Consider the following 24,160-nt stretch of genomic DNA (forward strand, 5'->3'; position numbering starts at 1 on the left):
AAGTCGCTACAATCTTTACTGACATTGTCCGTAATGATGAGGTGAGGTGGCACATTCGGACGGGACTAAAATCACTTAGAAGCTCTGGTAATAAATGAATGTACCCCCTATACTCCGAATATGGCTTTAATTTCACTTTCACGGACCTTTAGTTAGTATTTATTAGATCCCCTCTTTCTTTTGCTTTGTTCCCGCTACTTGTTTGTCTTGGTTACTACGCTCATTGTGTGTAGCTGCATGTGTTCACCTTATCGTCAATAGTAGGCCTACCTGTGTTTTCAGTGTTTTTTGTCCGGTCTCGTTTATGCTACGTTGATGTTTACCTGCCCACTATCGTTGGAAATACCGGTAGGTATAATTAAAGTACTGCTTGAATGGTTCTTCTTCCCACAACGTATCGTGACAACCGTATAACAAATTGTGGGTTAATACCTGAATGCGCATATGTGCACAACATGAGTTTAACTTTTTGTGTGTTCTACTTCAAACCTGCACACAAACACTAGATGTTGCAAACATTGTATAAAGCAACAGTGAGTGTGTGAGGCAAAACATTTGCCAATTCATGATGAAATAAAGCTTATCACAGCTAGTAGCCTATAATCATTACAAAACTTCACTCATGGTCATGGACCTACCAAATATGTCCACTGAGATAAGACAACACATCCTCTCTTATTTCTTCATTTATCGTGTTTCACATTAATTACTAAAAAATGTCATTATCTTTTGTAGACCTTTAAGATCTAAGTGACAATAAAGTAATCTTTGAAACTAAGAAATTCCGCATCAAATCTTCATCACCATTCATTAACTTCAGTATCATTTAGACGGTAAGGAAAAGGTTGAAAAGGAAGCAAGCTCTTTTGCAACAGGTGACCTCCACCCAAAAAAATGAAGATGTCTCTCTCATATTTTAAAGCCATGTCATTATGGTGAAATATTATTATTTCACCATAACGATATGGCTTTAGAACTCTGCTGTTGCCACACAAAGTTGTTTATTCTGAGGTTTTAAGGTTCCTTTAAAGATGAGTCAGTCTAATGTATTCATTTGGATGATTTTCATTTCTCTAAGTTTCTCTCAGGTAGGAAAAATATTCAGTTTACAATTAATTATCATAGCCTACCTTTTTTTCCTCAAAGTACTGTAATATATTGTTCTAGAGAGTGCATACACTGTTTCACAGTTGTTGTTTTTATTCTTTTAACAAAAAGTATAATTTTATTCTTGTAATTTGGTCATCACAGTCAGCAAGAGGGAAAGAATGTGTGTGCGATCTAAAAAATTCAGATCCTGCTTTCCCTATGAATAAACTAACGAAAGTAGAGACCACTGCCTTACAATGCATTGGGACCATCACTTCAGAAAAGGTACATGTCATATATTTTCCCCTCTTGTTATATTTCATCCATTTGAATTTTAAATCATTTAAGTAAATTAAATCAAATAACATTAATTATGTAAATGTGAATATCTGCAGATGACAGACTTAGACCGACTTGTGCTGGGTCTACAACAGCGCATCAAGCAACTAGAGGACAACGTGATCCTGCTAGAAAAGGAGGATAACGGGAATCTTTATGGAGCCGTGTCTCTGCGCATCATTGAGTTAGAGATCGCAGAGATTCAGGACCTCCTCGGCAAACTCAACAGGACCACCAAAGATTACCAGCATCTCAGTGTACAGACCGCAGCTCAGGTGACTTGCACAAAACATTTGCAAATCCATTGCATTGTAAAATATTTTCTTTCTAAGCAAAAGCTCTAAAATAATAATCACAAAGAAATACAGAAATACAACTTGGGTAGATATACATAAACATAAAACACAACAATCTCAAAAATAAAACCACAATCTCATAAATATAAATAATGTAGGTAAAACTTTGCAATACGGTGTGGTTTGTTAACATATGCATCAGCTAACATGAGCTAACTAACAATGAGCAATATATTTTACTTTGTTAATGTTAGTCAGTAAAAATATAATTATTCATTGTTTGTTTATGTTAGTTCACAATTGCAATAAAAAATCTCCTAAATCTCCCTCCTAAAAATCTATCTATCTATCTATCTATCTATCTATCTATCTATCTATCTATCTATCTATCTATCTATCTATCTATCTATCTATCTATCTATCTATCTATCTATCTATCTATCTATCTATCTATCTAATTATCTACACTGTAAAAAGAAATCTGTAAAATAATGGAAAAGTACTGGCAGCTCATTACCTTGACATTGTCCATTAATTTTACGGACATTTCCATTAACCCTATAACACAGAACGCAATGGCAAAGTTCAAAATTCTAAATACAGTTAAAACACCTGTAAAAAATAAATATGTAAAATTCTGTTAAATTAATACAGTACATTGTGCTCTATTTTTATAGATTTTTTCAGTACATGCAACACAACTCTACAATATTAAAATATCAGGATACAAATGTGCATAATGACATGGGTATGACATAGGTATTACAAGGAGAGGGTGAAATATGAGGACGTTACCCATCTCCTCACTTTTCAAAAGGCTTATAAATCATACAGAATGAGGGTTTTTTTACAGAAAGTAAACTGTGCAGTTTCCTATGATGGGTAGGTTTAGGGGTAGGGTCAGTGTAGGGGGATAGAAAATACGGTTTGTACGGTATAAAAACCATTACGCCTATGTAATGTGTGTGTCTGTGTGTGTGTGTGTGTGTGTGTGTGTGTGTGTGTGTGTGTGTGTGTGTGTGTGTGTGTGTGTGTGTGTGTGTGTGTGTGTGTGTGTGTGTGTGTGTGTGTGTGTGTGTGTGTGTGTGTGTGTGTGTGTGTGTGTGTGTGTGTGTGTGTGTGTGTGTGTGTGTGTGTGTGTGTGTGTGTGTGTGTGTGTGTGTGTGTTGCAATTTAACAAACATTCTGTCATAAATATTTATAGAATAACATGTCTGACAGATTTTGATCACTGAATGGATCATTTTGCATGTGATGGCTCAAACGATGAAAAAATGTTTATAATTTGTGAAGACATTGACAGTTTCACTGAGAATCAACTCATCAGTTTTGATCAACAGGCTATATGCATTTAGTCATTGTGCAAATTGCAAACAATCGTAGTAACACTTTTGCACACAAGTGCCAAAATAAATGCAATTTGCTTAAATCAATAAGAAATTCTAATCTGATGTAAACAAGAAACTAATTGTTCATAGATATGAAGTTAATGTTTTGAGAAGAAAAATAGAATCTCATTCGAGAATTGAGCCAAAATGATACAAATATTGCTGTTTTTTTTAATTATTATTTCATTACTCATTTTTGAATTGCCCAAATTCTTATAGCTTGAAGATATGAAGGACACAATGGTGGAGTTGGAGAAGTTTGACAAAATGCAAGTGCTTAAAAAATATAGAGAAAGCCACATCAAGAAGAACTTGGAACAGTGTAAAGAAGAGCTCAAGGCTACAGCAGGACCTCCAACAGTTTCCTCAGGTAAGCTAAAGACCCCAATAGTCCCTTAAAGTCACATTACAGTTACTTGTGAAAAATTACAAAGGTGGTTACATCTGAATATATTCTGCAAAAAGCTATGATATGTTGAATAATATGAATTAGTTGATTTGCCTGTTTTTATGTGCACGATGCCTTCTGCCATTTAAAAGCCGTTTCGTAAAGCGATGCTATTCTGATGATTTGATTGGTTCTCGTTTGAATTTGCAGAGCATCACGTCTGCCAATTACATCAATCCACATTGCCACTGAAAGCGGCTAAACCTGTCTGAGAGTTGACACCATGGCAAGTGATAAAAAGGCGTTTTAGTGCTGGAAATTAGAAAAGTAATCAACAAATATTCAAATGTAATCAGTTACATTACTTTAATAAAGTAATTAAAATAATTACACTATACTTATCACATTTTAAATAGGGTAACTTGTAATCTATTACATTTCCTAAGTAACCTTCCCAACACGGCGATTAAATATTACAAAGGCACATCATTATTTAAAAAAACAAAAACAATAATGTGTACGGATACATTATTTATAATCAACACTGCAATGTTCCATAAAAAATGAGAATTGTCCATTTTGATTTCCAGTTGTACATTACTCTGTTTTTCTTCTGTTTTTCAGGTCGCTGTGGTCTGGGTCGTGTAGTCAATGTGGCGGGACCTAGAACGTATTCCCTCACTGTGTATGGAACATCCTACACTTTCGGTGCTTGGGGTCGAGATGCAAACCCGGCTCCAGCAGACAAGAACAAGTACTGGCTGGTGGTGCTGTCAAGTAGTAATGTATTTGGCCACTTTGTCCGCCAGTACAGTACCTTGAGTACTATTATATTGGGTATAGGCCCAACTGATACATATATATCAAGCTCCAACCCCACAACTAACACAATTCAGGGGCCAAACATGGTCATGTACGGCAATGCGCTCTACTATAACTGCTACAACACATTCTCCGTCTGTCAGTTCAACATGACGACTCGTTCTGTCAGTACTGTGGCTTTACCTAATGATGCAGGTTACAACAGCAAGTTTCCATTCGCACACCTCGCCACCACATACGCCTATACAGATATGGATTTTGCCACAGATGAATCGGGCGTCTATGTTATATACGCTACCACAAGCAACTTTGGAAATGTGATTATCAGTAAAGTTGAGACTAGTAACCCGCCTGTTTTGAGCCAAACATGGTCCACTTCTCTTCACAAAAGGACCGTCACAAACACCTTCATGGTGTGCGGTGTGCTTTATGCTACTCGTTACCTGGATAAAGAAATAGAAGAGATCTTTTACTCTTACGACACCAAAACCAACAAAGAACGATACGATTTGAACATTAAAATTAAGAAGATGCAGGCTAATATTGAGTTTCTAAACTATGACCCCAGAGATCATCTGCTGTATGTCTACAGTGATGCCTACATTCTAACTTATGAGCTCATCTTTCAGTAAGTCTCCACTGAACTTGAACAATGTTGTAATCAATCGCTATATAGAAACTATCAAGGGTAACTATGGAGACAAACAAGGCAGCAAAGGAATCAAAGGCAATCAGGAAGTACACAGGAAGTGAAACAGAACAAGTAAATACACATCAAAATAAAAGTCCTTAAACACAAACAGGCGAAAGGAATTGTAACAGTACCACAGATTTTGTCATTAAGTTGAAATTTTAATGAAATAAAATGTTAGTGCTGGATAACCAAAGCTTACAACCATGATCACTACACTTATACACGTATAGAGAACATTCTTACATAATGTCTGATTTAAATATTCATAAGCAGATTTATAATTCCAAACTTTTCATACATTTACCTTATTTATCTGCAATTAACAATTATGAAAAACAACTGTATTGCCGTTTGTTAGAAGGGTGACTCCGAAGTAGATTCACTACATGTGATGATTGAGCATTGTGATGACATCACTGAAGATGAGGAACAACAAGAACAGAAAAACAAGAAGAAATGGGCAGAAACACAACAACTACAACCGACTTACAGCCACACAGCCTTCCCTGTTGAAAAAAAAAAACAGCATATGCTGCTTGGGTATGTTTTGAAGCATGGCAGCTGGTTTATGCTGGTCCTTAGCTGGTCAAGTGCTGGTCCTGAGCTGGAGCTAGTTTCTTTGGACCAGCACTTGACCAGCTAAGGACCAGCATAAACCAGCTCAAACCAGCTGCCATGCTTCAAAACCAGCATATGCTGTTTTTTTCAACAGGATTAAATGAAATTAACTGGCAATAAAATCAATATTTCACCAGATGATGATTAAACAACTCTAAAAACAGCATTACCATATTCACTTATTATTACTAACCAGTTTGGCTTGATTTCTTTCATATTGTATATGTGTAATCTGTTTGAAGTCACCATTATGGTGATTAGTGTTCCCTTTAGTTGGGCACTTGGCCATTGACTTTGGTTGATTTAATTATCTTTCAGCAAATGTTGAAAGTGCATGTTTTAACTATTGAAACTATATGTCAACAATATTTCGTGCTCCTGACTGCGATGATGTCATCAGACCTTTTACTGTGTGCACTTTCTGAAATCAGTGACTGACAGCTGGATTTTGACATGGATTATCAAGTTGTTATTAACTGTCCCATTGAAAGAGCTCTTCTCATAACCCCTGTTATTGAACAAAATTATTACGCTTTTATTTGTGCATTTTTCTTGGTTTTCACATCTCTAAATGTTTTTGTTTTGCAATGAGGATGACTTGCAGTCAAAAAAACAACTAAAGTTTTCATTCAAGTTTATTTTACTTTACAGCTGGTTTTGTGACTAAGTTATTCTCTTCAAATGCTATTGAAGTTAGACACGTATACTAGTCTCGCGTAGCCAGACCTTCAGACTGACGGCAGAAGGTCTGGACTCTATCGCAGCTTTTATTGGTCAAGGACCACCCAAGAGGACGTTTGACTGACATGTAACGTAACCAATCATAGTTTGTGTTCCGCATCATGTTTAGGGGGCATGAAAATGTAAAGTCAATGTCCGTACAATAACAGACCGGCGTGCATCTATAAATTATTCATTCAAGAACGTTGTGCAAGTTTACTGCAACAATGGAGCCGCGAACATCACATACTTTTGAAAACCCAGCGTTTAGTTGATCCTGGTATGCGCTCATTGTCACAGTTGTAAACACAACTTCCACAAGTGTGTTCGGTGTCATGGCATTTGTTTCCAGGCGGACCTTTAAAGAACGCAACACACGAGTCTCGCGGACATCCCTGTGGAATTCAACCAATCAGAGGACGACTTCGAAACTCCTGAAGTGTTTCCATATAAGTGAGCCATACACATCAGATGTTCAGCCAACAGTCCGTGTGGGCGTGACATCTGAGGCTGAGACTACATGTATACCAATGTCGTATATAACTTTAGAGACAGTCCCTAAAGTTTTATGACTGTAAGTCATTCTCTTGAAATGCTACTTGTAACAGAGAGAGGTGTGCCAACTGCAACAAAAAGGGCCCAAAGATGTTTTGTACAGTAGCAGCACCACTGCTCTGAATGTACCGGTGGATGGAGGCGTAAAAATGAAGTGACGTGATGATGAAGTCAAAAATCCAGTATTCCAAAAAGTGCACAAATAAAGGTTTTCCAATGGAGTGCAAATTATATTTTACAGTGAGAATTAAAAACAAAAATAAACTGTTCTAAAGTTATAAAAAAAAATGTTGGCTATTCCAACGAATTGGCCCAAAATACAACAATAGCCATCTCCAACTCACTCTTTGAGCTCCCGAACAACTGAGAGGTCCTCTTAAAAAAAAAAAGACAAGCCCCTCCTACTTGGGTTAAACCATTTAGAAATTAAAAGGTAACAAATTTAAGAAAGACAAGAAAAGGAATTATTTAACAGTAACAAAGAGTTAGACCGTTATAATAATGCAAAAGTACATAAACATTTGGGAACAAAACAAACTAAATTAATTTGTGTAATGTTTAAGAATACTAAAGCAAGAATACCCCCCCCCCACACACACACACACACACACACATGAGAACAATTAAATGTGCCTTCTATTGGCGGGAATGGGATACTCAAAATGGTGGCATTTACTGTGACTGAGTTTTGCCTGTTTGTGATGGGAAAATGTTCCAGTACAGAAGTATGACTATTTATAATATGTATGTGGAATGGAAACAATAAACATTTAACATGATTACCGGTCTTGTTTAACTTCTTAACACAATACATAAATCAACATAGTGAAATGTATAACTCATATGTCAAACTGAAGAAGAAATGGCATGGCGAGGACAGGAACAACAAACAATACACAATCAGTGACAAAAACACATCTGTGTTAACTGGTGTTCAAGTTGGCGCAAAACAGATAATGTGTGCATGATGTTACAATAAGGAGTGTATGTATGCAGGTTCTCAGTCCTGCGTCAGAATAAGAGTCATCTGCACAATAAGAGTCCCTAAGTCACAGAGGCTCACTGTGACACTAAGAAATGTGTGTAGGCCTACTAATGTCGTATGTAACATTAGAGATGGTCCCTAAATTTGCAAATATCGAACATCCAATGTCAACCAACTTTATGCCAGTTTAGTCATGTCCAATATCTGTTTTAAAGCAGTGGGTGAGAATTAATTCACTCATTGATTTGCTTAATAAAAGCCTACTTTAAGATTCTGTTGACAAACATGTTTATAGCTATAGGTGAGTTTAAAAAGACACTGACAGAGAAGTGCTGTATTTAAAGCACATTTATTAAGCTGTATTAAGAACATTTATTGTAATAAAAAAGTAACAAAAACACTTCAAAAGTCTCAGTTACATAATGATATAGCACAAAAAAAAAGTTTTGTCATACTGTGCAATTTGGACTGACCTAAACTAATATGGTATTGCATCTTTTCTTAGCCTCATATGAAAGACTCAGTTGAAGGTGTTGTATGCTAACAGATAGGCATCATTATACATGTAAAGTTTCCTGTCAACAGGATTGTAGTTTAGATTGGCTATTCCAGCAGAAACCTTCTCAAAAGGCAAAGAGAGAGTGTTTATCTCTTGGCCAGTGGTTGTATCGAAGGCATAAAACACCTCTTCTTGGTAAGTATTAACAAAGCGTGTAGCGTACAGGACCCCGCACACCATAAACGTGCTGGTGACGGACCTCTTAAAGAGATGCGTCTTCCAGGTATGTGTGATATTGAGCTCCAGCGGGTCTAAGCGACTCAAAACAATGTTGCCGTGGTTCTCCTCGGTGGCGTATATCGCCCACACGGCGTCTTTGTCAGCCTCCAGGTCGATGTCTGTCCAGTCACGGCAGCTGTAGTAGCAGAAAGGGAACTTGTTGTCGATTCCGGCACCATCTAGTTTTACACGCTTGGTTGCTTTTGTCGCAATGTTGAAGCTGCAGATTTCAGCTGTGCTGTAGCATTGGTAAAATACGGTATTGTCGTACAGTATAGTGCCAGAGCCCTGAACAGCATTTGTGTGGCTGTAGGATGGTGCTATCGGTTCATCTTTGTAGTTCCTATTGGCCATGAAATCTTCGTACGAGTTGTACATCCTGATTGTGCTCCCATGCTTGTGTCCACTCACCAGACAGTGTTCCCAATAACGTTCCTTGCTGTTCAGTTTGGCATCCCTTCCCCAAGCACCTGAGATATAGGACTTGTGGATGGAATTGAGCTTGGTGACAACTGGAGAACTTATGCTGGACATAATACGCTGATGACAAGTGCCTGCAAGTGAAATCACATGAATTGGTCATAAACAAACTCATTTTCACAATGCTGTTGAAGACACCCGTAAGACCACAACATAATTGTCAAAACATTTCTCACTGAGAGTCGTGTACTTACTTCTAAAATCTTCAGGTATAGTTTTGCAGGTCTGTGCTCTGTTGTTGAGGTCTCGTAGCCTCGTTTTCATTGTCTCTAGATTGAAGACATTGCTTTTGTACATCTTCTGGATGTCTTTCTTTGCCTTAGTCAACTGAGAGAAACAGAAACATTGTCAATATGTTTTTGAATCCAGTTTTTTTTTTTGTCTTCCATTTTTTTTACAAATCTTTTGTTCAGTTTCATACATTTCAATACAAGTGTAAGGCCAACTAGTAGTTGCTGTGCGAGTAAACCTCACTATTCTGATCTCAAGAGACGATCTTGGAGCGGGCGGTTCGAACAGGAGGGGTTACACAAGGAACTTCAATGAGGAGCAAGCCGTAATCAGAAGACATTTTCTGACAATTCTGATTTTTGGATACCAATGCAGACTAAATGTGAGCTTCATGAAACAGCAGTTATCATGAACAATGATTTTCTCACACAAAACTATCATATGGCTTCAGAAGATTTGTAGCAACCATTGTTATTGTTGACTAAAACTAATAAGTTAAATAAAGCTTATTTATTTAGCTTTCAGAAGATAAGCTGAACTATAACAAAACTGAAATATAAGCTATATATATATATAGCTTATATTTCAGTTTTGTTATAGTTCAGCTTATCTTCTGAAAGCTAAATAAATAAGCTTTCCCTTGTTGTATTGCTTATGAGGATAGGACAATATGTGGGAGCACAAAACCAGTCATAAATCGCACAGGTATATTTGTGGCAATAGCCAACAATACATTGTATGGGTCAAAATGATATATTTACGGTAGGACATTTACAAAATATCTTCATGGAACATGATCTTTACTTAATATCCTAATGATTTTTGGCATACAAGAAAAATCTATCATTTTGACTCATGCAGTGCATTGTTTGTTATGTACTGTATTGTTTGCAAATAACTGAAATAAGTTTCAGTTAAAGAATTTCTTAAAACTAAAATTAATCAAAAAGGATATTGTATGCCCACAAAAAAGAATAACCGTTCTCAGGTGTGTAGAACAAAAAAAGTTGTCAACTAAAGAGCAAAAATTGTCCGTACAATGAAAAACATACAATTAGACCAAAGCAATTGTCTATCAAAAATATAGGCCTATCTTTAATTTAACATTTGCCAAGAAAAAAAAGTGGAAAGTGTCTTAAAAACTGACCAAAGAGCAGATGTTATAGCCCATGGCTTTCTTCAATCTCATGAAACAAACAGCAACAGCACTCTTTTATAGGCACACTTACACATTGTTACCATCTGAGCTTTTATCAATAGGTGGTAAGTAATTACCAAAACCAATTTGTGAAGAAAAAAAATACATTAAAAAAAAAAAAAAAAAAATAATAATAATAATAATAATAATATATATATATATATATATATATATATATATATATATATATATATATATATATATATATATATATATATATATATATATATATATATATATATATATATATATATATATATATATATAAAACATTATATGATTAAGCTCAGCTGGTAACAATTTGTAATTGTGCCTATAAAAGAGTGCATTTTTAAGACACTTTTCACTGTTTTGCACTTTTTTTCTCTTGGCAAATGTTAAATTAAATATATATTTTGATAGTCCCCTGCTTTGGTCTAATTGTATGTTTTTCAGTTGTGCAGACAATTTTGGCTATAAAACTAAAATAAAAAATAAATAAAAATAACTAATAAAGGACAAAAGCACACAACAAAATTACTGAAAATATAAAATTAAAGCTAATTAAAAATATTTTAAAAAATACATCAAAATAACACTGCTAGCGACACATGTTTTATATACTATACTTTTATGGTTGTTTTTTTATGTTGTTTGGACCTTTTTTGGAGACCTGCTCACTATTTTAAGAAATATCTACCTCCTTCAGAAGGTTGTTTGTCTCTTTGCTGGGGCTTTTCTTGTGAGCATCACTGGCAGTATAATAAATTTCGTCAAGTTCCTCCATGAGCTGCCGCAGGTGAAGGACATTGTACAGGCCTTTTGTGTTCAGATACTCAAACTTTTTCAGGCGGGCTGTGATGTCCTTAAGAGTGAGCTCCATCTTTGGCAGTTGTACATCTCTGTCCTTTACCTGAAGGTTTACAAAGCAAATGAGTTCACTGACATTATTTACTTCAAGAATGATTCTACAGTATGACTTAAAGGATCTCACCTTTTTATGAAACTCTATAAGGTTGTCCTTACAGGTCTGGACTTGATTTGCGACTCCCTCGAACTTCACAGTGGGGAAAGCCCAGATAGAGCTGCTTAATTTACACACACAGGAACCATTATTCTGTTCGCCTGGAAATCTCTGAGCCTGGACAGTCGCCTGGTTACACACAAGATAGTGGACACAATTCTTGAATAAAATGCCTTTTATTAAACATTTGGCTTTAATTATTATAGTTAAACAATTATATGAAGACTTTTAATGCATGAGATTAATTTTGAGTTCAAACAATTATGATTAACTTTAATTTATTGTATTATAATACATTATTTAAATAAAATAACCCTGTTAATTTGTACCTTAATTAAAGTTTCAATCATTTTTGGGAGTCAAATAATGAGATTTATTATATAACCACTGTAATATGTACAGAAAATAAATTTAAATAAACAATACTGTATATGTATATTTTGTTTATATAATAACATATAAATACATATACAGATAATTTAACATATTAGTACAAATTAATTTTATTCAATATATGGCTAGTCAAACCAAAAATTATTCAGACATCATATATATATATTTTTTTACTTGTAATGGGTGCAGGACACTATAGTTCATTTATCGTGAGGATAGCAAAATAAAGTAAACTGTGACATATTACACCCAAAAATTCTTCATACAGTGGACTATCAGTAAACTTGATACAAATTTGGGACCAAAATTATTCAGACACTTTGACCTGACCATGTTTTGCTTAAGTGTTTTTTCTTTAATTGTTAATGCGACCTTTTACACCACAGACTGAACAAAATGAAGCATTTCTTGGTAATTGGTTGACCTAAATTGGTATTATCTAATGGTTTACCTAAATTTAACAGCTGATTGGTTGATTGTAATGCATTACACCTCTTTCTATCGAAGTTATCTGACATTCATAGGCGTAAATAGCTTGGGGGTCAGGACAGGCCCTCTGAGAGTTGTCAGTCACCCCCTAAAAATACCATTAAAAACACATTGTGTATTGTAAATTATATAATGATATATAGGCCTACTTAAAATAATTTAAGTAGTAAAACAATAAAAACGCAAACGGGGCAGAAAAATGCGTTTTAAGTTTAGAAACATTTTGAGCCTGAGTTGCTGTTAAGGCTATTTTATTCACTTTAAACGTCGGATGAAGGGATGCTTTTCTCTTTAAAACAGACGGTGCTGAGTTATTAATAAACTAGCAATGACAAAAAAGGATGATGACCATAATGAAGATGTATTTTTCCATAAATCTGATATGGTAGCGATTATTTGGTAGCTTTATCGCTGTGTTAGTTTTAGTGACTTACAACACCCACTACAACTAACACGGCGATAAGCCTGTGTGAACTGATATTAGGCTAATATTGTATATTTACCGCTGTGTTAGGTTTTGTTCAATACTATGTGGAAGAAGCAAGATTATTTAATTATTTTAATATTACTGGGTGGTGAACCTAACTCATATTTAAACAACTAATGTTGTCGCTTTGTGTTGTTGGCCATAAAATTACAGAGAAAAGAAAAACGGACATTAGATCATTTTTTCAGTGCAACAAAACGCCACATCCTTACAAATACAATTTTGGCTATATTATTTGTGTCCCCTTGAAAAATTGACCTTGAGAAATGATATGTTTATTGTATATATATATATATATATATATATATATATATATATATATATATATATATATATATATATATATATATATATATATATATATATATATATATATATATAGTTCAAACATTCCAGTTATAAGACATTAAAAAAATCCAAAACGGATAAAGATGGGACTTACTGTGACTGTGAGAACCAACAGGTATGAGAGCATGATGAGCAAATGACCCAGAAAGGCTAAAAGTCCTGCTTTAAACAACACAAACATTTTGATGTTGCAAATACATAACGTATTACAAAAGAACATTGGAAGAAAAAAACACATCTTACAACAAATCTGCAATTTCACCATTATATTCAGACAGTGCGGCTAGACTAATGATGAAAATTTGTCAGTTCATAATTAGGCAATGCAGTAAACCATACAATTTTCCATTACTCATGGACCTTCTGAAGGTGTCCACAAAGATAAGATGAAGATTGCAGCAAACTGTTCCACCCAAAGAAATGAAGAAGTCTCTGTCACTTTTTTAAGTTATTTCACAACAATGCTTTAAAACTCTGCTGCTGCTGCTACCAAACACTGTTTATTATAGGATCCCCTTTATACCATCAGACATGAGTCAGTCTAATATATTCATTTTGTTGATCTTCATTCTTCTAACTTTCACTCAGGTAAGAAAAAATCTCTATATATTCCTAATACAAAATTACATGTTTTGCTTGTTTTATATAATTAAATTTCCTGTCATTTGGTCATCACAGTCAGCAAGAGGGAAAGAATGTGTGTGCGATCTAAAAAATTCAGATCCTGCTTTCCCTATGAATAAACTAATGGAAGTAGAGACCACTGTCTTACAATGCATTGGGACCATCACTTCAGAAAAGGTACATGTCATATATTTTCCCCTCGTTATATTTCATCCATTTGAATTTTAAATCATTTAAGGAAATTAAATCAAATTACATGAATTATGTAAATGTGAATATCTGCAGATGACAGACTTAGACCGACTTGTGCTGGGTCTACAACAGCGCATCAAGCAACTAGAGGACAACGTGATCCTGCTAGAAAAGGAGGATAACGGGAATCTTTATGGAGCCGTGTCTCTGCGCATCATTGAGTTAGAGATCGCAGAGATTCAGGACCTCCTCGGCAAACTCAACAGGACCACCAAAGATTACCAGCATCTCAGTTTACAGACCGCAGCTCAGGTGACTTGCTGTTCAAAAAAAGTGTTGTTGTCATTATTATTATTATTATTTTCTAATTGTTTATTTATTTGGTTATTTCTGTAATACTTTCTTTTTACATAAATGTAAAGATGTGTGTGTGTGTGTGTGTGTGTGTGTGTATATATATATATATATATAATACTTGTGCACAGCATCAGTAAAATAAATATACAAAATATAAAATAAAAACTAACACTACTGCAATGCAATAAATACAAGCTCCTTTAAGAGAAAGCACATATAAAGTAATAAAAAATAATAATACATAATTTAAAAATATTTTAAATAAAACTCAATATGGCATATAAAAACAATTGTCCTGTCAAGCAATTAAACAAAACTAGATGAATCAAATTTTTTCTGTGATTAATCACGATTAATACAACTTTTTACTATACATTTTAATATTTTATAATGTAATAATTTCACAGTTAATCTCCAAATTAATGTAGAAACAACTTAAAGACAGTATATTTTAAATGCTTGTTTAATGGCTTCTTTAAAGGCCAGAATCACTGCTACTGATGTCTCAATTAATTTTGTTTTTCAATTTTAAACATTAATTATAGCCATCCAACATTACAGCATAATTGAAATATATATATATTTTTTATGTATTAGGCTTCAAAAATATAACAACTTTTCATTTAAGTGAACTTAAAACAATCCTCATATAAACCCATAATAAATGTCATATTTACTTGTGCCCTGTAAAATATATGCTACAAAAATTGAATAAAGTTATCAAACAGTCTGCACTGCATAAATTATAAATTAAATATAGATTACTCCTTATTAAAGCTACAAAAGTTCCTAAGTCAAGAGTAATTTTCTATGTTACCTTTGTTCTTTGATGAACATTAATGTCAGACAGCATTAGTGGCTGCTGTCCCTTTAAGATCAGCCGCTGCTGCAGTGCACATCTCACACGCGCGTCTCATTTCCTCTCACAACTCTTTACTTTTTTTTTTAAACTAATTTATGAGGATGTTATTGTTCGTTCAAGAGTGAAAGAGAACTCTGGCGCGCTGTCTGGCACGATACCTACTAAACACGTTAATGTTGACAGCACAAAAAATAATAATAATATGTGATATTTCCTTAAAGCTTCAAGATATGAAAGATGCAATGGAAGAGCTGGAGAAGTTTGACAACATGCAGGTGGTAAAGAAAGATAGAGAGAACCAGCGCGTTAAGAGGGACCTGGATCAGTGTAAAGATGAGCTCAAGGCTACAGCAGGACCTCCAACAGTTCCTCCAGGTACGCTAAAGAGCCCAATAATCCCTTAACTCGAGTTTCCTGAGCATTTTCATTATTAACAAAAGCAGAAATCCACTCAAGTCTTATATTTCTGTTTTTCTTCTATCTTTGTAGCCCGCTGTGGTCTGGGTCGTGTGGTCAATGTGGCTGGGCCTAGAACGTATTCCCTCACTGTGTATGGAGCATCCTACACTTTCGGTGCTTGGGGTCTAGATGCAAATCCTGCTCCAGCAGACAAGAACAAGTACTGGCTGGTGGTGCTGTCAAGTAGTAATGTATTTGGCCACTTTGTCCGCCAGTACAGTACCTTGAGTACTCTTTTATTAGGTATAGGCCCAACTGATATATATATATCAAGCTCCAACCCCACAACAAACACAATTCAGGGGCCAAACATGGTCATGTACGGCAATGCGCTCTACTATAACTGCTACAACACATACTCCGTCTGTCAGTTCAACATGACGACTCGTTCTGTCAGTACTGTGGCTTTACCTAATGATGCAGGTTACAACAGCAAGTTTCCATTCGCACACCTCGCTACCACATACGCCTATACAGATATGGATTTTGCCACAGATGAATCGGGCGTCTATGTTATATACGCTACCACAAGCAACTTTGGAAATGTGATTATCAGTAAAGTTGAGACTAGTAACCCGCCTGTTTTGAGCCAAACATGGTCCACTTCTCTTCACAAAAGGACCGTCACAAACACCTTCATGGTGTGCGGTGTGCTTTATGCTACTCGTTACCTGGATAAAGAAACAGAAGAGATCTTTTACTCTTACGACACCACAACAAAAGAAGAGCGCTTTGATCTGAACATTAAAATTAAGAAGATGCAGGCTAATATTGAGTTTCTAAACTATGACCCCAGAGATCATCTGCTGTATGTCTACAGTGATGCCTACATTCTAACTTACGAGCTCATCTTTCAGTAAGTCTCCGGTTATTTGAGACATGAGTATAGCTGCATCCCATTTCACATACTCTCTGTACTAAATTATACTGTACTAATAAAGTATGCAAGATTAGAATTAGTACATTGCAAATGACCGTACAGAACATAAAGATAGTACTGTAGATTTGCATGGTTAATATGATTAAGTTAAATGCTAATGCAAATTAATCTATCATTTGCAAATTTATTAGATTAAATCTATTTTTAAAGAGTGTGGTATCAGTAAAATGTGGTCCCACTTTATATTAGGTGTCTTTAACTACTTTGTACTAACATTTAAAGGCACAATATGTAAGATTTTTGGATTAAAATACTGTATTAAAAAAACAGTAGACTTGTGTACTTGCATTATCCCAAATGTTTCCAAGAATGTTTAAATCCAGAGAAATAAGTAATTTTAACCAGTACGCCATCAATGACATCATACACGCGTTACCTTCGATATCCAGTTTTATTTTCCATGGAAACACCAAAGACGCTTTAATATATTATGTGTTTTATTAGACAGGTGAGCAACTGTTTGGATACATTCATCGACAGAAAACGAATCATTGTTATATAGCTCAACACAGTTAGTCTTATACAGCGAGTACATGTTTTACCATCCCCAACATCTGCAGTGTGCAACAAGTGTCTCATAGTAGCCGCCAAACAAATGCACAGAGTAGTAACAAGTTTCAACACACTCAAATGTATCTAATATGATAAAACAGCGCTGTGTTACCTCACATACGCATGAGCGGGAAAAAACTGAAGCGGTCGCCTGCGGCAAAATACAAGCTCCACTGCTCTTGAGCCGCGTGTCGCGCTTGTCTCTCATTAGCAATAGCGCCAGCGGCCTCGTTCTGCTCCAACGGCTTTCAGCCCCACCCTGCTTCATACTACAGTAACATTAAATCTTTAATACGTTAGCTCATCCATGAATTTGATTTCTGCCCAAGTCTCGTCGGATTCTTTTCCACCGGCTGTAGAGGTGAAGACAACAACTCCCATGATTTCATGAAATCAAAGCGTCGTCAAGCTACGCCTTTGTTTTGAATAAGCGAAAGGCGAAAATTACATTTTGTGCCCATTGGATGCAATACACTTATTGTGTACAGAAATGTTGTTACATTGAAAAAATAGCTGTAATTACATCAATTACCCTGTTGACCCTTCTCTTACCCCTTAACCCTCTCTTAACCCTCCCTTAAACCTACCCATACCACCAAACCTGTCCATAATCTTACCATATGCCACCTCACTAGCAGCACAAGTGTTTTACAATACAATATGAACACAACAAGTATTGTACTAATTTTTGATGTGCATTGTAGTTAATGACACCTGTGTGACTGTACATTTTATTACATTTTGTAGTATGTACAATTGCTAGTGTCCGATCTTATACATTCAAAAGCTTTACCATCACCAGTTAAGTATGTCAATTTACTGTATAGAAGTATGTTAATTGAAATGCAGCCTATGAATGTTTTTCACTGCATACATCTTTAAATTCTTAGCTTTGTAATGTGAGGTGAAGAAATTCACAAATGTATCGCAAATGTTGTTTCTTGAAATAAATTACAGCAAAGTTGATGAAATGTGTGCACTGGATTATACTGCAGACAAATGATATTATGACATAAGCCAAATTATGACATAAAAACAGATAAGTTGAAAAAGATATAAGATAAGTATAAGATAAGATATAAGATAAGTCTTTATCGTATGTGGCTTCCATAAAAGCAACTTAAAGGGGCTATATGCGTTTTTCTGAAATTTAAACTCGCAACTGACACCTGTGGCCAAAAAACAGAACTGCTCTCATTTTCTGCTCGCTCTCGCAGCGGTGGTGACGTCACATGCGCAGACAGCGCGGGAAAAGACGACCCGCCAGAAAATAGGAAAAATAGGATACAGGCTTATAGGTGCACCCACTGTGAGCGGACAAGGTGTCAGTATGCTCATCAGGAGATGTTTGAGTCATAAATGGTAAAATAAAAAGGCTATTGTTACGTTTATTTTGGGGAAAAAGTTGCATATAGCCCCTTTAAAACTATATTTATGTGTATTGATGTGTGTGTGTGTGTGTGTGTGTGTGTGTGTGTGTGTGTGTGTGTGTGTGTGTGTGTGTGTGTGTGTGTGTGTGTGTGTGTGTGTGTGTGTGTGTGTGTTTCCTGGGAAGTCAAGCTGCAAAAAAGAAAAGACCTTATCCTGTTTGTATATCCATTTTATTTGTTGCACGTTCATATTTTTAGTACACAGACAGTGACAGCTTGTATATAGATGTACATAAACACATTATTTTTGTAGTTGTCTTATGGCAAAGCAGGTTAAGAGTGACTCCTACTGTATCTTTAGACATATTTGTAACAACCAGCCCCCTTCCAGAAACAATCAAAACATCAACAACTTATTGCTTAATATAAAACAATGGCTAATCGTAATAATTGTAATCATAGTATTAATAATAATACTCATTGAATCCTCACAAGAAGAGATGCAACACATGGTTAAATAAAAACTACTATATTATAATAAAAAAAAAGAACTCAAGGGAAATCCAAAGTATAACAGTTCCACATGACAAGGCTAGTGGTACGGACCTATTTTTAGATGTACGCCCTAAAAACAGCGAGTATCTACAGCGTAGAACATAGATGGAGAAGGTAAGGGGTGCAAGGGAAGGCAGGTGTGGCAGGTCAAACTGTTGCGAGCCCTAAATCGAGTAAAGGTGATATGGGGCCACATCGACAATACTGTACAGCACTTCCAAAGGACGTTATACATTCAGGGCCCCAGGGCAGAGATCAGGGATCAGGAAAAAATGCACCTTTGAAAGGTGGGCATGCTCTTTATCTCTTAATAAGAGCTAACGTCTGCATACTTCAGACAGGAAATCAAGGAAAACAACACAAACACGAGATTATCAAAAACTCATGCAAATCAATACTGGGGAAGAGCATGTGCTTGTCCGTTCAGTCTTTAGGAGGAAACATGTCGATAGTTTGCATTTGACTTTCACCCTCCCGCTTTGAACACCCTCCATGTGTCCTTTCGTTCCATCTCTCCCTCTCTTTCCTTTTTCACATTCACTGTTTATTCCATTTCACGCATTCATCTTTCTCTTTGTACAGTATCTACAGTACTGCGCCCAGCTTTGCACGGAGTGAGGTCGGTCACGATGCGTTGCTTGGGTCGATAGCCCTTTGGGGGCGACTGGAAGTGTCTGTGAGGGGCGGGGCACCTTGTTTTTGGGGGGTTGGGTTTGTTGGGGAGTGGGATTTGCCCTACATTCCGAGCTTGGAGCGACACGCTCCAGAAAGCCCCGCCCCTTACAGACAAACACACAAGAAACACCCCTAAAAAGTTGTAATCGCGTGCTTCCTGTTCGAGGAAGCCGCAGGAGAACTGACATTCAATAAAACAGAAAAGAGCGAGTGAGGAATGGAAAGTCGATGGTTGCTCCGCCCTCGCAAGTCCCACGTTAGCTGCATCGGCCAATCAGATCTGAGCTCATGTCAGTCACCGCTGGAACTTTATTCCATTTCATTAATTTATTTGTTAAATTTTTCATTTGCTCATTTATTTGTTTGTTGGCTGATTTGTTCTTTCATTCATTTTTCGTAAATTCGTGTTTTTTTCCCAACATTTTTTTACACGTTTTTTCCAATAATGGACCTTTTTCCCAGACTGAGATGGCACGTTGCACAAATCTAGCAGTTTTTTTATACTTTCATTTAAAAATATTATAACACTATACTTTGTGCTATATTACTTGCCATTCAATTTCAGAAAACTAGTTAATGCTGCTGTGTGAGTGTTTCCTAATACAACGGCTGAGGGAGTGATGGCCAGTGATGGGAGTTGAATGCAAAAAATGTATTTGTGGTAGTTTCCATTAACAACTTTAAGAGTTTACCGAGACTCCCGCTTCCAAGAACGTAAAATAGCACAAAAATAACTACATGTGAACGTACAGATCTAAATTATGAAATAAGCTTGCACTTTGTAGTTACAATCATGTTTAAATAACCGAATATGGCTTCATTCTAATACATGTGAATCCTTCGGTGTCATTATGTGCAAGCTGTGTGTGAGTGAAGACATTAATTTTGTGTGCAAAAGCTCTGTTACCTTGCAGAGCCCAGCCCTCATCGGATAATGTACATGTGTGCATTCGTGTGTGCGTTTGTATCAGTAGCTTTGGTATATTCTTTGTGCGGGGCTGGGTGCTGTAAGGGAAGCCGGAGGCCTTGATTCCGTACCATTTACGCACTGCAAACCCTATCACACAGGCTTTGCCTCAGTCGATGGTTCCGGTTTGGTTTGGGTCAGAAGCTGATTGTCTATAAAAAGGAGATCATACAGAACCAATCCCAGGCAAAGCCACTTTCATATGACAGCGAGTGCACACTAAAAGGGTACTTATGTGGGACGGTATGTCGTCTTTAATTTTTTAAAGTGAAATGCAAAATTAAGCACTCTAACATGGTAAAAACCCTTTAAGGCAAGTCATTGGTCAAGTCATACAACTTCTGCTCGTACTTAAATGAAGAAAAACTATTTAAAACTGTTTTTCATGCTTCATTAACACATTTCAAATAAGAAGTCCAATCAAATTCATTCAAATTTAGCTCAAGTAATGCAGAAAAAAGGTTATTCTTTCTTACAGTATGAGGTGATGCATACACTCCCAATGACTGAATGAGCTGAGATGATTAGCCGAAAGCTACTGTTTACTGGTTAAGAGATTTTTTTCGCCCTCTTCCAACTATACAATCGCTTTGATTTCATTCCTAATTGAGAGGGAGAGCATAACATGGTTACAAATGTCACTCATAAAATCACCCTCTGGTTTAAGAAACTTCCCTTCTTCTTTCTCTTGCTTTGTTTCGTCCTCTTCCTCAGGACCAACCCCCTCTACCTGCGACCCAATCCATCAGTTACTCCTCAAAGACTGTCATAGGACAGGAATGAGTTTGAGCAGGGGCTGATGGGACTTGTAGTTTCGTCTTAGGAGAAGGTGAAGGCCAGAGGCAGCAAGCAAAGGGTGTAGAAATACTGACACATTGAGCGTTAAGTAACCGTGTTACAAAATTAGGGGAAACCAAACACTGTTCTGAAAGGGGGAAATGACAGCAAGTCTCCATTTTACAGGTTAAAGGAATAGTTCAACTCAAAATGATAACATGTATGTCTTTCCTTATTCTGTAGAACACGAAAGCAGATGTTTAGCAGAATGTCCAAGCTGCTCTCTTCCATACAATGGAAGTAGATGGGGACCAAGTGCAGTCATGCTCCTAAAGCGCAATGGGCAAGCATCATAAAGGTGGTGAATATGACCTGTCAGGTCTTCTGAAGCCAATTGATGAAAAAATAAAAAGTTGTTATTCACTGCAAATAAGTTTCCATTCACTTTCATTATATGGAAAACAGCAGCTTGCACCATACATATCTCATTTTGTGATCTACAAAAGAAATAAAGTCATGTGGTTTTCTGAAGACGTCTGGGTGATTAAATAATGGACGTTTTTTCATTTCTGGGTGAGCTATTCCATAATGAGGGCTAACACTGAAAAGACTGAGAGGAAGGGACATAGAAAATGGCTGAGAAAGAAAGAATGAAAGCAGTATGAGACTTTCATTCTTCTCACGCTCTCCTTCCATGCCACGTCTCTCTAAATGTGTGCGTGTGAGACAGTGCACGAGGGTTCAGCAGGACACTTCCATGGTGTGGCTGACCTGCCCGACTCCCTCACTGCTATCTGACTGTGTGCATGCGCGGTTGCGAGAACCATCCACGGAGCCGGCGCTGGTCAGAGAAGCTGTTCGAGAGCGAGCAAGACGGGTCATACTGGCCGAAGGCACTGAGAGGAAAGGAGAGAAAGAGAGATGTATAGTCATTTCATATCAACAGGGAAGTTCGTCCGGGCTGTATGATGCGTTGCAGAGGAGGCAGGGATGACATGCTTGAACTTTTGGTCAAGAATAATGTCTCAAGCTCATAACATTCCACCGCAAATACACCAGAATGACTCAAATCCAAATAAAAAATATCCAACCATAATCTTTATATCTAAATGCAATTATTTTCAGTGCATAAGGTCATTTTCTTAATCAGTATTTTTCTTGTTTCTCATTTTTATTTGCATATTTTCATTTTAGATATCATTTTCCTTATCCCATTTGAATATTTCTCCAAGGGAATATGTATATATCTTAATATTTTATGCATTTTTGCTTCTCAAATAAATGTGTTTTGTTTTATGGATGTTTAGATATTATGAAAATAAGAAAATACTGTAATTGACTAGACACTCATTCTAATAAATCTGAAACTATCACATAAATATATATATATAAATGTTTAAAATGTAAATATATAAATATTTTAGGGCTGTCAAAGCATTAATCGCATCCAAAATAAACGTTTGTGTTTACAAAATATGTGTGTGTACTGTATATAATTATTATGTATATATAAATACACACATGTATATATATTTAAGAAATATTTGCAATTTATATATATACTGTATATTATATATAAACATAACAAATTCATTAATCGCGATTAATCACTTGACAGCACTAAAATATTTATAAAAATATTAAATATATAAAATATAAAAGATCTTGCAGCCCAAGAACACTCTTTTTAAGGTGACATTTCAGGAAAAAGAGTGCATATTTTTCTTTATTAAAAAATGTAAATAATTCTAAGCTAAAAAAAAAAAAACATTTGCCATGTATTTAACTCAAATATTTTAGTCTAAGATTTTGTTTTTGATGTATCATTTTCAAATAACTGCCATGCAGAGAGCTCGAGAGCGCATTCAAAGCACATTTTTCCTCCAGAGGAAAAATCACGGATCAATAAAGGAAATAATGAATGAATGGAAATATCAGTCTGGGAAGGATAAATACAAAAATTAATCAAGGCCAATCAAAAAAGCAAGGGATTAGAAGAACTACATGTGTCATCTACATGAGGAAGAGGGCAGGCGTGAACAGGAAGCAGGAAGTACCTGGCCCCCCACTCATTCTCCGATCCTTCATATAAGCAACTGAGAAAGGGCAGGAAAATACACATACAGTACAGATTATAACAAATACAGCACCTCCACACAGACATTTATTCACATGCATACACTCACAACTGTCTTAAAATGGGATAAAGACACACATGGGAGAAAGGACAGACTGAAAATATTGGATCAGTTTACATTTGGCAGAGAAAGAATCATCATTTGAACTGATTTGCCCTAAAACGTTTGCTAGTAAATACACTGATGATCAAAATGATATGAAATGAATTAGACTTACTGTAGCCCATTCCCTGGAGGAAGTACTTGAAAGCCTCTGTTAGTTTTCCAGGCTGTAAAAAGTCAAATAAAAATCATGATCAAGACTAAATGCAGGTTCACTTTCAACGAGGTTTGGCTGCTGAGATTGTGAAATTATAACAATTCAGTTTTTCCTTATTTGTTTAATAATAAT

General features: G+C 36.0%; 4 protein-coding genes across 13 annotated transcripts in view; 2 read left to right on the forward strand and 2 right to left on the reverse strand.

Moving 5' to 3' along the window:
• The first annotated feature begins 956 nt into the window (after window positions 1-956).
• Window positions 957-5,790, forward strand: LOC307121746 (olfactomedin-4-like). Its single transcript, XM_079809490.1, has 6 exons — window positions 957-1,088; window positions 1,252-1,374; window positions 1,485-1,703; window positions 3,332-3,482; window positions 4,125-5,524; window positions 5,707-5,790. The coding sequence occupies exons 1-5, from the start codon at window positions 1,032-1,034 to the stop codon at window positions 4,952-4,954; spliced, it is 1,380 nt and encodes a 459-aa protein (XP_079665616.1). The 5' UTR covers window positions 957-1,031; the 3' UTR covers window positions 4,955-5,524; window positions 5,707-5,790.
• A 2,437-nt stretch (window positions 5,791-8,227) lies between these two features.
• Window positions 8,228-13,591, reverse strand: LOC307121747 (olfactomedin-like). The gene is made up of 5 exons (XM_079809491.1): window positions 13,396-13,591; window positions 11,555-11,713; window positions 11,261-11,473; window positions 9,347-9,479; window positions 8,228-9,226 (listed from the first exon to the last, which is right to left on the reverse strand). Exons 1-5 carry the CDS (start codon window positions 13,564-13,566, stop codon window positions 8,415-8,417), a joined length of 1,488 nt encoding a protein of 495 aa, XP_079665617.1. The 5' UTR covers window positions 13,567-13,591; the 3' UTR covers window positions 8,228-8,414.
• Window positions 13,592-13,761: 170 nt separating this feature from the next.
• LOC307121745 (olfactomedin-4) lies at window positions 13,762-18,255 on the forward strand. The gene is made up of 5 exons (XM_079809489.1): window positions 13,762-13,889; window positions 13,980-14,102; window positions 14,211-14,429; window positions 15,558-15,711; window positions 15,826-18,255. The coding sequence occupies exons 1-5, from the start codon at window positions 13,833-13,835 to the stop codon at window positions 16,653-16,655; spliced, it is 1,383 nt and encodes a 460-aa protein (XP_079665615.1). The 5' UTR covers window positions 13,762-13,832; the 3' UTR covers window positions 16,656-18,255.
• Window positions 18,256-18,866: 611 nt separating this feature from the next.
• ndrg4 (NDRG family member 4) overlaps window positions 18,867-24,160 on the reverse strand; it is a 34,910-nt gene continuing 29,616 nt past the window's right edge. For 5 of the 10 annotated variants that reach the window (XM_079809995.1, XM_079809999.1, XM_079809997.1 and 2 more), the window contains 3 exons: window positions 23,987-24,038; window positions 23,689-23,727; window positions 18,867-22,527 (listed from right to left, as the gene is read on the reverse strand). In XM_079809995.1, coding sequence (XP_079666121.1) covers window positions 22,373-22,527; window positions 23,689-23,727; window positions 23,987-24,038 — 246 coding nt within the window. In that variant the 3' untranslated portion in view covers window positions 18,867-22,372. The remainder of the gene's footprint in view (window positions 22,528-23,688; window positions 23,728-23,986; window positions 24,039-24,160) is intronic. The other 5 variants (XM_079809996.1, XM_079810000.1, XM_079809998.1 and 2 more) reach the window with 1 other exon arrangement.

Source organism: Gobio gobio (assembly GCF_949357685.1).
Source record: "Gobio gobio genome assembly, chromosome: 25".
NCBI lineage: Eukaryota > Metazoa > Chordata > Actinopteri > Cypriniformes > Gobionidae > Gobio > Gobio gobio.